This window comes from Sipha flava, unplaced genomic scaffold (genome assembly GCF_003268045.1).
Source record: "Sipha flava isolate LNK unplaced genomic scaffold, YSA_version1 544_pilon_pilon, whole genome shotgun sequence".
Classification (NCBI taxonomy): Eukaryota; Metazoa; Arthropoda; class Insecta; order Hemiptera; family Aphididae; genus Sipha; species Sipha flava.
In genome coordinates this window covers 55,215-70,945 of record NW_020273527.1, presented here as the reverse complement: position 1 = coordinate 70,945, position 15,731 = coordinate 55,215, and the positions used below count along the sequence as shown (strand labels likewise).

General features: G+C 31.9%; 3 protein-coding genes across 3 annotated transcripts; all 3 read right to left on the bottom strand.

Annotated features, from left to right (window-relative positions):
* Positions 1-2,569: 2,569 nt before the first annotated feature.
* Positions 2,570-3,691, bottom strand: LOC112690996. Its single transcript, XM_025565109.1, has one exon. The coding sequence runs from the start codon at positions 3,689-3,691 to the stop codon at positions 2,570-2,572; it is 1,122 nt and encodes a 373-aa protein (XP_025420894.1).
* Positions 3,692-10,445: 6,754 nt separating this feature from the next.
* LOC112690995 (zinc finger BED domain-containing protein 5-like) lies at positions 10,446-11,222 on the bottom strand. The gene has a single exon (XM_025565108.1). The coding sequence runs from the start codon at positions 11,220-11,222 to the stop codon at positions 10,446-10,448; it is 777 nt and encodes a 258-aa protein (XP_025420893.1).
* A 1,061-nt stretch (positions 11,223-12,283) lies between these two features.
* LOC112690994 (protein FAM200A-like) lies at positions 12,284-13,921 on the bottom strand. The gene is made up of 3 exons (XM_025565107.1): positions 13,737-13,921; positions 12,636-12,637; positions 12,284-12,546 (listed from the first exon to the last, which is right to left on the bottom strand). The coding sequence occupies exons 1-3, from the start codon at positions 13,919-13,921 to the stop codon at positions 12,284-12,286; spliced, it is 450 nt and encodes a 149-aa protein (XP_025420892.1).
* Between the last annotated feature and the right edge of the window lie 1,810 nt (positions 13,922-15,731).

The following is a 15,731-nucleotide window of genomic DNA, read 5'->3' as shown; positions in this document are numbered from 1 at the left end:
GAGTATACATATAAGTATGGAAGAATTGCACTTGTTCATTTTTTACGTACGAACTACAGCAAATACAATTTTTCTTCACAGTCAATAATATACATAGAAATTTTTCGTATGCTATGTATAATTGTATGAATTGCATGTAAAATTTTACAAAATAACTAAATGTCTAGCACGGAGACACATTTTTTTCTGCTCTTCATATATGGTTTAATCGTGCAACATTAAAACCACATAACCTATTTAATATCGTATAATTTTAGTGTGAATGAATACATTTAACAATTTATTTGTTAAAAATCGAACACAAAGGGTAAATAACAAACAGTTCCATTTTTTATATTTATTTATTGCATTCCCTAATTAGTTAAGGAATTTTCATTGTTTTTGTCATTTGCCATAACACTTATCCTATTACGATCATTGGCATATGCAGAATTGTTCAATTATGGGTTAGGGATTTGAAAATAAATATTTACATTTAGCTTATAAAAATGAAATACTTTTAAATTGCTGTTATAATAATACTTAACAGTTTACTTCAATAAATAAAGTACACATGAATATATGATTTATAAAATTAAAAATTTAATCAAATATGGTGATAGTAGACGTCCATTACCCTGCCCCCCCCCCATCCAGAAATGAGTGATTTTTTTTCATGCTTATATTTAGTTCGTAATTTGTATGAATTTGTAAGACTACTTTTCTCGGTGAACAAGCTCCGTATAAATTCAAAAAATGGTCGTATAAATTCATACAAATTACATACTAATTATTCGCAAAATAAATTTTTGTAAAACCTGTATTTTTACTGGTGGGAGGAGCTGGAATAATGTTATTCCAGCCCCTCCCGCAAAAAACGAATTTTTCTCGGTGAACGAGCTTCGTATAAATTCATACAATTTACGTACTAATTATAAGCATGAAAAAAATCACACATTTCTGGATGGAGGGGGGGCAGGGTAATGGACGTTGATAGTAGGTCACTGACGGAGGTAGAGATTTTAAGACCGTGGGCCAAATTAATGTTGAGTCTAATAATTTCTATTATTAATTTATTTTAAGTTCAGTTAAATCAGAATCGTGGGTCCTTATTTATAATTTAACACGTGACACCCGTGGCAACCAGGGCACCTTAGTTGCGTCCCGTAAAAAAGTTATACACTATTTGCGTCCCACTATATATTTTTGTTAGGAAGTAGAGTTTTATTTCGTTTCAGGGGTTCTCCGTGGTGTATTAATTATTATAAGGTAGCCTGGGCACTAATTTTATGTTTCGATAGTAATATAAATTAAAATAATGGATAGCAAATTCGTTTATCGAAATCGTGAACAATAAATTACGACCTTTATTCTACCTATACTACATCGGTAAAGCTTTGTAATTATATTTATGTGTGTATATCATTTAGTTTCACAATGTTCAAGATTTACCAAGCTGATATAAAATACTTGATTATGTACGGTATCTACTATTAATGATTGCTCTTTAGTATGTATTTTACTGCAGTTCAGTCTTCGTTCGTTACTTTTTCCTATACCTACGTGAGCTGTGATAACTGTTTAATTTTTAGATGGAAGAGCAAAATATTATTAGTGAAAAACAAAAACATTTGAAAATAATTGATAAATATAAGTTCTGTTTTCATAAATGTTTGGCCAATAACATTCAACGTTGGAAATGTACCGTTAAAACGTGTACAGCATATTTAAAAATTAACGAAAATGATGATATTTTACTTAATGCGAGTGATACCGACCACAACTACAAAAGTACATTAATAATTACAGATATTCACTAAATAAAAATAATTTATATCGAACTCGAAGTGAATAACTTCGAAGTCAACATTTATTGATTTATAAAATTAACTTATTTTTGTTAGTTGTATAAGAACCCTTAATTAAAATACATGAATTTTTTAGGAAGCAACTCGTGTGCTCCCGTGGCAGCTGCCCCAATTTTCCCCTTCTCCCGTCATTGTTGTAGGTACATAATCAAAGTTAATAGTGTACAGAATAAATTCCTCACAGTGTATAATACAGTTATACAGTGTACAATATACATTTAACAGTTAGATTTGGTTAGGTTAGTATGAGAATTATCTTTATACCTACGGATAACACAACATTTTCTTGTCAGAAGGCAACAAGTGACAAGTGTAGTAAAATCACTGATTAGAGTCCTATCAGTTTTCGTTATTGATATAGTCTTCAGTTTTAGAAGATATATTCCAAGATCCGTATAAATATAGTTTATATGGTCGATACAGATTATAGACAATATCTGTATGTTTTCCATTCTAGTTATTTTTGATTTACTTTTTAGATAAAAATAAGCAAGACCCACGTTGTACAGCACTTGACACCACAAGGCCTCAAGGTTTGGGAGGTTTGCCGATGATCAACACAAATGAGAAGTGTATTACTATTATTGTGTGAGCGAGGTCCCGAACAATTCTATTTGCTCGGGGTAACCAAGCTCCGATAAAAAGAGTGGACTGTATATATACACCTTTCTTGTATATATAAAAAAATACAGTCTAGTAAATTGTTATCCTATAACCCTTTTTCAATCTACATGGAGCAGTACACTATGTCGTCCTTCACAAAGTTTGCATAAGTACTCCGACTTGCAAGAGTTTTCTTCATGATTCGGACGTAGACAAACAAAATATAGTTCATTATTAGTGACAAACTCCCGCCGTTCCACCACAGTTTTCTTCTTGAACGCTAAACAACGAAATAACGGGTGATCACGCTCGCCAAATGAACATTTGTTCCTGGAAGTGGCAGTAGTCGATAATGAAGTCTTCACGGGCGTCTGGCTACCCTTGCCCTTCCTAGAACTACTGTTACCTACTGACAGCGTAGTCGTGTTTGCGCCGAAATTTTCAAATATTTTACATCGATTGTCGGCAAAATCCAATAACTCATCCAGGCTTGGTATTCTTTCTTGAGGTAAACTTGTTTCAAATAATCGACGAGTATCAGGGTCAATAATACGGGCACCGATATAGAATAGCAAGAATCCAGACAAATCAACGGTACCGAGTGCCTTCATCGCGGCCACATTCTCGCGAAAGGTATTGAAAACTGATAATAACGAAGATACCGATTCCTGTTGTAAGCGTCCAAACGAAAATAATTTATCACAATGTGCTATCGCAAGAAGTCGTTTGTTATCATAACGATTCCGAAGCGCACACCAGGCGATTGCGTAATTATCCGAAGTTAGCGGAACCGACTTGACAATGTTCAAAGCCGATCCTGATAAACAAGACACCAAATAATGAAAGCGCTCTACATCCGTTATTGACCGATTTTCATACACTAGTGAGGTGAACATATCGCGAAAAGTGAACCAGTTGATAAGACTACCGTCGAATTTTGGAAGCTCTATCTTCGGCAACGAAAATGATGCATGAACATTAAACGCATTCTCGCGACCTACCATTGCATCTTGTTGCGTAGTTGAAGGATATCCACGTATTTTAGTGAACACCACTCGAATTTCTCCACACAGTTGTTCCATATTCTCGGTAGTTTCTATATCCAAACTTGTAAATTCATCAAATCTGTTTAATTCAACCGGTGATGAAAGAATATTTCTTTGTTCAGTTTCAAACGACTTCACCGCACGTTCTAATGTCTTGTGTCGTGCGATAAATATTGGTCGTTTTTGTTCGTCCATGTTCGCCTCCATGACCTACGCATGTATTTTCCGTGTGGAATTTAACGTCGCATCTCGTGCGATGCGTGCTCGCGTTAGTTCTTGTTTAGAAGACTTTGATGGAGCCATATTGTCAACACTGTATCCGGCTCGAAGGACCAAAAATGTGTGAGCGAGGTCCCGAACAAGTCTATTTGCTCGGGGAAACCAAGCTCCGATAAAAAGAGTGGACCGTTTCTATACACCTTTCTTGTATATATAAAAAATTACAATCTAGTAAATTGTTATAATATATATTAACAAATGAAACATGTAATAAGAATAAAATAAAATAATAATGAATAATTATAATAAAATAATAATAATTATATCAATAAATAAATAATAAACAAATATTACCGCGTACTGCACCACTGCAAGAGCCGACGATAAATATTACGTGACAACCACCAACGTAACGTAAATAACACGATATCACAAAATATACACGCGGCAACAACCAACACAAAGGAAACGACGACACACCGACCAGTTGCGGCGACCCGTATATATATATATATATATATATCGGGTACGGCGGCGAGAATAGGTCAGTGAAGGGAAGGGGTTTATCGTTATCTAGAAAAATTCGACCGTTAACGCGGTGATACGGATACATCAATAGAATGATTGAGAACCTTCTTGATCATTCCCGAATTGTACCCAACAATTATAAATATTCAATTAATGTCTATATACAACGCATACATAAGTTACGCATGTTGCGCCTTTTTCAAGCGATAAATGGTATTGCGTAAACCTTATTTTTGGTACAGTTTCTTGATTTCTTGATGGTGGAATGTTAAACTGTTTTGTTCGTCATGAGTTTACTACGTAGTACATGTGAAAATCTTCATGAATGTATAATATTTAAAATAGTTTGACTGTATGAATTTGTTTGTATCAAAAAAATATTATCTTAAACTGACTTCAAATTGAAATAAATTATTCGATATAAATTTAAATTTTGTTTTTAGATTTTAGCTCAATTTCGCTTATCTATATCAGTCTTTTTTTATTTTGATTTAATAGTCATATAAATTTTACGATTTTAGTTATAATTTTAAATCACAATAACATTTTTATGAATTTTATAATTAATATCGTCAATGATTTATAAAATTTCGGGTGTGTACGTAGCCATTGAAACAATTACTCACTCCATCGTAATAGATACCTTTACTATGTCCATTAGACGGAGTTGATGCAAGTGATATTTTGATGTTTAGGTCGATTATAATAAAAGTCCTTAAGAGCATAATTTCTAACCATAATACAAACACAAATCGAGGTTTTTTTTAATCCACTTCCATCAAAAGATTAATTAAACAGAGCATGTAAGTATTATTTATATGCTATAATAAAGCACAATTCATTTTCTAATATGAACAAAAAGGAAATATTTATTAAGTAGAAATGTTACCTACTTCGTTACAACTCATACTAAATATTTATGTTGATTTTTTTTTCCAAAAACTTCCGATCAGTAGCGCATTAGGTCTACCGAAACTTTCGGCACTATACCTATGCACAAGTGAAATATACAGTTACGTTGAAAAAAGTAAACACCATGCGGATAACTTTCCGTGAGAGACCACGACCAATGGTCGAAAAACGTGAAAAGTTGGCCAAAAATCATTTTTTTAATTCTAAAAGGAATTCAAACTCCAAATTAAATATTGTTTGTACACATCCTTATGGTATTTGATAACTAATTTGATTTGACAAAAAACTAATCTTCAAGTAGGCAAAAGAGGCTATATACAAGTTGTATAATACAACAATATTATACTTATGATAAAAATTTGATTCATTATAAATTGTCAGATTAATCAGAATTATTATTAAAATAATTTCACTGATAAATATAGTTTTCAATCTTTAGAATAAATTGTGATATAGACATATATATATATTAGTGCTCTGCACAGTCCGTTATTTTAAAGAACAGACCGAACTTCAAAACTTTCCAGGAGACGGAAGTCGGACAGGACCACACATAAACGTTAATCAAAGACCAAAATTTGACCAAACCGATGGCTTCATATTATTTTTAGACTAGACCCGACCAGATATTAAATAACATTTAATAAAGTAGACCGTGGACGGACTGTCGGTGCGATCATAAAACATTTTGGACCGTTAATGGTCCGGACCGTAATGTTCAGTCTGTATTAGCCCAGACTGTACCATATCATGCGTTAAGTATTACATTGGACCGTACTATCCGACTTTATAAATAAATATATACCTAAAGTTGTAGGTTTTTTTTTCGTTTTATTTGTTTACATAATTTTCGATAATGGAGGGACACCGCTCAGATAACCTCCACGGTATCGAAGGAGGTTTAACGTCGATATTGATCGATGACCCACGCAACCGTGAAGTCTGTTCTCCCTAACCCAACAAGGTTGACATCTGTCATCGATCAGTTATTTTTTCCATGGCATTTTGATGATGCATCACCAGCCACCTCGCTATCAGGGTGCATCGTCTTCGTAATATACTGCGTCGGGGTATGTGCCTAAAGCAGGGGCGTCATTTGAACTTTTTGAAGGGTATGCTAAAAAGAAGCCAGGCCAAAAAAAAATTTCAGCAGGCCACTATAGATATAATTTGATGAAAATCAACAGAAATTCAAACATTTTTAACAGTGACATTTCAGACAATGAATAAAGAGAAGACCAAGAATTACACTATGACACGGTGATGTACTGCTAGCAATTAGTAGTATTTTGTTCAATGTCAAACATCAGTGGATTAAAAACATAAATAATTTTCCAAGAAATTACTACATTAAGAAAAACAAGACTTGTATTTTTGGTAAAAAGTGGCTCATAAATTAATGCAAGTACAAATCGAATATCTACCATATTAACATGATATTGTTTAACGAAATAAAATAAAATATACACTTAAACATTAGTAAAACATAACAGTTCATAAAGTGGGTGATATACAACGGTAACGATCTTCTAAAGGGCATATTTTTTGAAACCACTTGAAAAATCATAAGGCTACTAAATTATATATTAATTGCGCACAGATTATATGCAAAGACCATAATATATTTTATTATAATACAAACTTGCCTTGATTACTATAAAGCTTCATAGTTTTAATACATTTATATAAAATAAAAAAATAAAAATTATTTATTTGTTTGATAATAAATCTTTTAATTTTTTTTTTTTAACAATTGTAATACACAAATGCAAATAAAGGAACAAATAATTAGTTATTATCAGTAAAATACATTATTGCTCATTCTATTTTTCCTCAGTAATTTATCTTAGAATTAATAACCTAATCTAAGCGTTTAATTAAATTGAAATTAGTATAAATTATTTTTAGCGTTAAACGTTCAATTGATTATAACGTTTAAATGTCCCATAATAATAAACAATAAATATTATTTTGATTTTAGCCGTGGTTCATACTTAGTAAAAAATCAAATAAAATAAAAGCGAAACTTTCAAAACACAGCTAGGTGTGAAAAAAGAACTACACAAAAGTCAATTCTAAGTGGAAACGGCATTAGATTAAAAAAAAAAAAAAATCACAAATATTAAGGATTGACCTGATTTAAATATTAACAAACATTTTACTTCTAAATTTTGAGCCTGAATTAAAGAAAAAATGATAGTCGCCCCCTCCCCTAGAAATTATTTTAAATACACGTCTGATGGAAAATACATACGGGAAACTTTGAAAATGTATTAATTTGTAATAAATACACTATCTAAATTGCCATTTTTACAAAGTTCTTGAACATCATAAGTTTCCAATAAATCAGGAAGTCCATCGGTACTATTTAAAAACACAATATAATTATTTATAAAATTTATAGCATCAACACAGTTTTTTAAAAAACCTTTGTTCAATTGAATTACATCATCAGAATCCATACTTGATAAAATATCATTCAACCTCGAATTTTTTTCATAATCCTCTGTCATATTATCCATATAATCCTTGAACTCATCAATCGTATGAACGCTAATTTTTTCAATTGCTTCGATAACCGAATTAATTTCATCGGGAATTTTAAACCCCTCAATGGTCGATTCCATTAACTTAAACAATTCCTGTGTTCCCGATTTATACCATTTAGTAGATTTTTGCAGCCGCGTGAATACACTATCATTGACATCATTTACGTTCGTAAATACAAAGAAAATATAAATATATTCTGCTTGACTCTTAACGTATTGGCATAACTTTTGAATAAAGAAATTTTCGACTAGGGTTTTAAAATCTATTAGTGTTTTTAAATTTGCATTCCATGGTAAAAGTTGATCATACAGCATCGTTATTGGTATATTTTCCAAACCGAGTGTTACTGTCTGCTTTCTTATTTCGTTCAAATCGTCGGAATTTAGATTTTGAGTAAAAATGTATGCTGAGCTTAACCAAGCAAATGACGTCCATAAATATATCTTCTTATTTTTGTAAAATTTTTTCAATTTATTATAGATACTTCGAGTAATATCTGCCGTAAAATTTAGATTTGGAAAATTAATCATATTGTTTTCATCATATATCGCCTTTTGTGTAATCATATAATAGTTTAACATTAGTTTTTCATTTACCGACTGTGATACACATTGCGAATCGTACATCCACCTTCCACAGTTTGTTTTATAGGATATACATCGTTTATTTAAAAACTCATGCCAATTACTGCATATTGTTAAATACAAACTGAATACGTTTAGATCGGTGATACGAGCACTGTACAAATAATACAGAATTAAAGGAGTCTTTTTACAAATTTTTTTAAACTCTCCCTTCGACAATACTTTGTCAAACGGAACCTTATAGATAACGCTCGTTTCATTTTCTTGTATTGAAAACTCTTCAACAGCTTTTAAAACCATGTTTCGAAAATGATGTTTTATTATCCGGAAAACCTTAAGTAATAATTCATTTATTGCCAAGTTGTAACTAATTATGAAATTTTCATCTGATTCTGGTATTTCATAATTATTATTAGAGTTTAACAATGCTTTCCCAACATGTAAAATGATGAATTTTAACCCAAGAATGAGTTCGTGAATTTCATTTTTATTCATATCGTTAATAATCAAATGTTCAGTTCTGAAATAACGAATTTTTAACATTTCTGGTGGTGAATAATAAATTAAAATCGATTTTTTATACCAATTACTACTTGGTATCATATTTGTTTTATCAATTTCATTAATTGTTTTGTATATTTTTTTTATAAATTTCATGTCATTTATTTCGGTAAAGTGATTGGTTTTTAAGAGAATAAACTTAATTTTAGATAGACTTTCGTATAACGAGTTTATACGTTCATGTTCAATATTGGTAAAATTTTCATTGTTATCGGGGATTTTATCTTTATCATCATATTTTAAAACATATAAATCGCGTAAGTGACAAATGTCCGAATATAATGAAAATATAATTGTTAAATTTTTAAAAGTAGGTGCACAAATGTAGATGAAATCAAGACATCGTGGAATATGTTTACATATTGTTTGTACGTACTCTGATTTAAATAGTTTAACAATTGTATTTTCATGATCTATGTCTTCTAAAGCATACTTCTTCTCAGGAAGTCTTCTATCCCAACGATTATACATTCGATTTAAAATCATAAATATATTGTACTCTAATTTTTGAACATCTATATCTCGAATTAAACTACCACATTTATAACCCTTTAAGTGATTGATAAATTTTGATGAGTCATCTTTTTCCACCCGACTGAAATACTTGTCGACCTCAACAACCAGTTTTTTTTCCAGATTATTTGTTTGGGTTGAATCAATCAATTCATTTTTACCATGTCTCTCATGGGATAAATTTGTACTTACCGATGGTTCTGGTGCACGGACGAGTATTTGTACTGCTTGAAGAACTAGAAGCTTAAGCAAATACATTTTATTGTTTCATAGAATATACTAATTCGTTACTATTGAAAACTAAAAGATACCAATCAAAGTAATTCATAGATTTAACTATGTTATACGTTATGTATTAAACTACTATTTACCGATTTTTTAAAACGGAAAAAACAGGTTTTTTGTTAAATGTACTGTTTAAATAAAAACACTTGAGTATACATATAAGTATGGAAGAATTGCACTTGTTCATTTTTTACGCATGGACTACAGCAAATGAAATTTTTCTTCAGAATCAATAATATACTAAGACAGCGGTTCTTAACCTTTTGTAGAACACTGACCCCCGATGAAAGATTTTTAGAAATCGCGGACCTCCTACCAATTTTTTGTGGAATACCTTTTTTTACAGATCATATCAAGTTATCATAACCAAAATATTATTAACATATAACTATTTTATATTACAAATTATAGAAGTAGACTTAACAAAATATACACATTTATAATTATTTTTATTGAACTTAATTTTTCATTTTAAACACTTAAATTTAAAAAAAAATATTGTAAATTATTTTATTCTTAATATCCTAATACTAAATTTTTATTAACTTAATCAATTGTCAATGCGATGGTTGATGTTGCATTTCAATTTGAAAGCTTTAATCGTAATTCAGATTCTACGTTTTCTATTCGATTTCGAAACTTATTCTTAATATAAACGAGGGCGGAGAAGGCTTTTTCACATGAAAAAGGGGTGGGGAATGGAATTTAAATTTTCAGAGCTTTACTTGATAATTGTGGATACTCTTTTCAAACATGCAACCAAAAATTTTCTAATGACATTTTTTTAAATTTAATATTTAACTTGTATCTGTAAAAATGTCTACAAGGTTTTCTTCTTCCAATGTTGTCAGTCTATTTATTTGATGAATATCAATTTCAAAAGGTTGTCGAATCAAATTTCTACTTATATCTGGAACAGGAAAGTAATCATGGAAGCTACGTTGCATATCACCCATATGTTGTCTGAAATACTTAGAATCTTTATCTAACAATTCTTCTTCAGTTGATTCAATAAAATTTTTGAGATTTGGAAATGGATCGTAGTTCTTCTTTGACAGCCGAAGATTCCACAGTTCTAAATTTTTAATCATTGCTTCAATCTTATCTTCAATTTTGAATATTGTAACATGTGTTCCTTGAAGACTTAAATTAAGTGCATTTAAATGAGTAAATATATCTGATAGATATGCTAAAGTAGCCAACCAAGAATAATCATTCATGCGTTTACTCAACGAAAATGATTTATGTTCGATTAAAAATAATCTTACGTCATCTTTCAATTCAAATAGACGAGAGAGCACATTACCTCGAGATAACCAACGAATTTCAGAGTGCAACAAAATTTGATAATGTTCACTATCCATGTATTTGCAACGTTTTTCAACAATTCTTGAATTCAGTGATTTTGCTTTTATAAAGTTCACAATTTTTACAGCTTCGTCCGAAATTGTTTTCAAATGTATTGGTATTTTTTTGGAAATTATGGCTTCGCGATGAATGCAACAATGATGCCATGTGACTGATGGTATGATTTTTCTAATTCGTGTAATTAATCCAGTAAATTTTCCTGACATTGCGCGAGCACCATGTAACGATCACACACACCTACCACCATCCGCTATGCCACGCCACCGGTACCTTATGACGTCATGCATAGACCCGTCGGTCTCGCACTGCGACGTCGGTAGATAGCGCTGGCGCGATATAATATTAAAAACATAAAATTCATAATACAATTAATAATAAGTTTTCAACTTTCTTTAACAGTAAATAAATAGTAGAATTCGGAAACGCCTCCAATGCACAATAAATTAATATCTCCAAAAGCAATATACATTAATCTATAAAAAACTTATTAAATGAAACATGTACCTTTTACTCACCCAGGAAATTAAATCAATAACCACCAAATACACATATATATGAGATCGACAGACCAATTCGTCATTTCTTTCTGACCAAATATCGGTTGTGAGATATTACTAAAGGTTCAGAGTCCAGGTTACGGCCTTAAAACCCCGTCTGTCGGACTGCCTGGCCTACAAATATCTTCCCACCGATGTCATCGTTCCCCACCAAAACAATCTTAGTTTTCATCGACATTTTCGGCGCGTAAATCATTTTCTTTTAAAATAAAAATTGCGTGGGTAAGTAAATAATCCGGTGTGGCCGTAATACCACCCCACACCTTTGACTATTCTATTATTCATAGTTATAGAACTCCGTGCTACATTCGTGTCTCCTTTTTACGCCGCAACATTTAATAATAATATCATTATTTATTATTATATTATAAATTATCGTTTGACTTCAAAGTGCTACAGAGCCGTAAGTTATAAACATATTAAATATTAATTGTTATGTTAAATGTTATATTATGTTAAATCTTATGTTATGTTAAATGTTATGTTATGTATTTATACATATATTCTTATACATTTTTGTAAAACAATTATGCTTATGAATAAACTTATTTTGTTATGATAAAACTCGACGTGTTCAGTTCATTACAACCATCTATACTTACTCCTACACATTTAGTCCATTCAATTACATTCACTATAATAAATTCATTAATTTTACAAAATATTTCTTCTGCCGTTGTATGTACTACAGTGGTGACGAATAAAATGTCTTAGGAAATGACATTTTCGTATTCGTATCTTGCATAAAACAGTAATACTGATTTATTAGTTATATCGGTACTTCCATCAAGTTGGAGACTAAAGTAGTCACTTTTATTGATTCTTCTTAACAACTGTTCTTTAATATTTCCTGATAAACCATCAGTTCGTTTTTTTACTGTATCATTTGACAATGCAATTTTATTTAAGCTATTTGCAGCTTTTTCGTCGATCATTGCAGAAACCATAGCTTTCGCAGCAGGTAATATCAAGTCTGAAAACATTATTTATCTGTACGAATACTTTAAAAATTAGAGATACGTTTATCTACTTTAGAAATTCGATCGGATAATATGTTAATACCTCTATTTGTTTCGATTAAATTAACCGTAGAATATTTTTCAACGTTATTAACCCGTTTGTCCAACTCTATAATATTTGAATTAATTTTATTTATCAGTATTCTGAAGTCACCCATAGACTCATTAAAAAATTAATATGATTTAACTTGGTTTGGAAATCTGTTTGCATCGATATAATATCTCTAGTTGAATTCTTATATCGTCTTCGTTGTTTGTAAAAGGAGGATAAAAAAGAACTTCTAATGCAGACAGTCTCCTTTTACTTGGGAATTAACCCTCGTCTGCTTTTGTGGTTTGGCTTCTTATTCTTAGAAACTAGAATCAAACGGGACAGGACAAGGTGACCTTCATATATATATATATATATACGTATACATATATATATATATTACACGATAAATTGTAATAGCGCTTTGCGCGAAATAAATGTATTGAAAACTACAAAATAATTGAACATAATATGTACAAATAATTAAGCGGGCGCCCAGAAAATATAAATAATACTAATATGAATAATAATCAATTGAGATTACATACAAATCATAAAATAATAATATTGACAATACGAGTATGATAACTTGATAACAAATTGTCACCCGGTCCAGAATGGCCAACTTGACGGCAGTTGAAGTCGATCCGGAATCACCTGAACAGCTCTGACTGGTGGCTTGGGAAAAACCCGCGTGTTGATCCGCAAATAACGGCTGGGCACTTCGGATGCGACACGACGAAAATGTCGCGCGAACGAATTGCGTCGGGTTGCACGACGCAGCGGCACAACGCGACGACACGGCAACAACGGCACGGGGGCTACACTCGGCGCGTAATGAACCCACGCGCGGACAGTAGGCACTACGACACGGGAACGATGACCCGTAGAAACGCGGCACTAGTCGCGTAAACAAGCGTAATTTGTCGGCACGACGATACGGTAGCGACGGTGTACGGCTCACCGCGCGAGAGGACGCACGACACTGACTTGCATCGCAATATTCCGACGGCCCGGTGCTCGGAGTAGCGATAACAGGTCGTTAGTGCGGGGGGTGGTGGTGTCGATTAGAAGCTTCTAGAAAAGCCGAGAAAAACGCAATATCGCATTAACCGGACCGGTTTTTCTCGGCTAAGTGTATTTTGTACATTGTTAAAAAGGGTTATAATGCTGACTTCTTGTTTCTCGAGCAAATTTTTGATCTTGTCTAGATTATATGTGAGTATTTCATTTGTTTCTTCGATCCTGGACATTGCTTTTCTTCTCTCACCATCAATAATTGTACCAAACACGTTCATCGCGATACTGACTATTTTCTGATAGCGGCTGCTATTCAGCTATTATGTCTCTCATCGAACCCAAGCCATTTGACAAGCAACTGATTAGCCCTTCTCCAAATTATTTTCTCGAGTAAATAATTGTCTGGAATACGTGGTTTTAGATATTTCCTCGGAATAAAAACAAACTGATAAAGAGTTACCGGTATAATCCTGAAGATTATATGTTATCGGAAAAATGTTATTTATTATGCTGATTGTAAATATTTTCGTCGACCAATTGGGTAGATATCCTTTAGTAAAAACACCTTTTTGGGTACTTATATGAACTTTTTCACCTACCTTGAATTTATATATTATTTCGGGAATCTTACGTTGGTTTAATACGATCGATGTAGTTTTTATCTGCTTGCATCGGTGTCGTTCCGATAATTTGATGTATTGAATTGTTGTTATAATTTTTCATTAACACTGGTAGAATAGAAATCCATTCATGTGATCCGTTAGCGGTAAACTTTTTAAACATTTTTTCTTTTGAAGTTCGGTTAAATCGTTCAATGATATACGCTTTAGTCGTGCTAAACGTCGAATATTTTTTAATTTCATACTTTTTCATTAAGGCGTCAAATGTTTTATTATAAAATTCTTTCCCGTTATCGACTTGCAGCAGTTTGGGAGAACGATCGAGTAATATTGTAGAAAAAGCTTTGGTAGCTTCCTTACCGGTTTTTGTTTTTAACGGTATTGCCCAAGAAAATTTTGTAAAACAATCGATAATACACAAAATGTTTTTAAAACTTTTATTTTTTTTCGCGTATGGTATCATTTCAATGAGATCTACCTGCCATAAATCATTTTTTCCGTAAACATTAACTATACGACTGGTATAATTTTTTCTTGCCACTTTATGCAACTCATACGCGATCTCACGTTTAGACATCAGGAATTCTTTTTATTATTTCGGCTTCATGTAATTCTTCGTAAATAGATAATATTTCGTTCGAAACTCCTGTATTACCCGCGGATCGTGAGGCTAATAGAAGTCTAAGGCGATCGACAAGCTCGTTCGGGTCGTCCCAATAAACTAAATTATGTTTCTGTAATCTCATAGATAGTCCACTGCCGGTTGTAAACAATTTAGTAATAATGTTTCTATATTTATCCCCACCACTTTTAATCTTTGCCCCGTCTAAGGTTAGATGAGCTGAAATTTGAGTTAATATAGATTTATATACTTCCAACTCTTGTTGAGTATATCTAAAAGGATGTTTTGAAAACAACAAATTTATAAATCCTGGTGTGTTACTTTCAATAATTATCATATTACCGTTGAATTTAATTTCTTTATCACTTAGTTTAATAATACCGTTCGATAGTTTTTTCGGTCCATATGTTTTATCTTTGGCTTGAAAATGAAACCAGCTTTCAATGTCAACCGAAATCGGTTTTCCTGATAATTCGTTTGCAGCAACTTCATCGGTTGGTATTTTTTATTGATTCGATAGAGCTGATATTTTTTCCAGAGGTTCGAAGATTTATCGTTCTGAGACAAAATAACGAGCTTCAGATTCACCATGTTTTAAACGCCGAGTATTTACGTCTGATATTTTCTTTTGCTTTAGCTAATTGATCAGCTATAAGCTCACCTTCGGAAGTCATGACTTTGATTGCTGATCGCACGTATGGTGTTCAGTAATAGCACTTCATGTCTTGACGGTATAGAGTCTATACTATAAACGTATAAGGATCGACATTTCCGACTGATATTTTTACCTCTTGATCCATAAAACGCATTTTTTGTATAAATATTTATGCACGAATTCCAACTAGG

Bases quoted from the DNA above. Each gene is read 5' to 3' on its own strand.
- LOC112690996 (XM_025565109.1), bottom strand. From the start codon at position 3,691: ATGGACGAACAAAAACGACCAATATTTATCGCACGACACAAGACATTA.
- LOC112690995 (XM_025565108.1), bottom strand. From the start codon at position 11,222: ATGTCAGGAAAATTTACTGGATTAATTACACGAATTAGAAAAATCATA.
- LOC112690994 (XM_025565107.1), bottom strand. From the start codon at position 13,921: ATGAACGTGTTTGGTACAATTATTGATGGTGAGAGAAGAAAAGCAATG.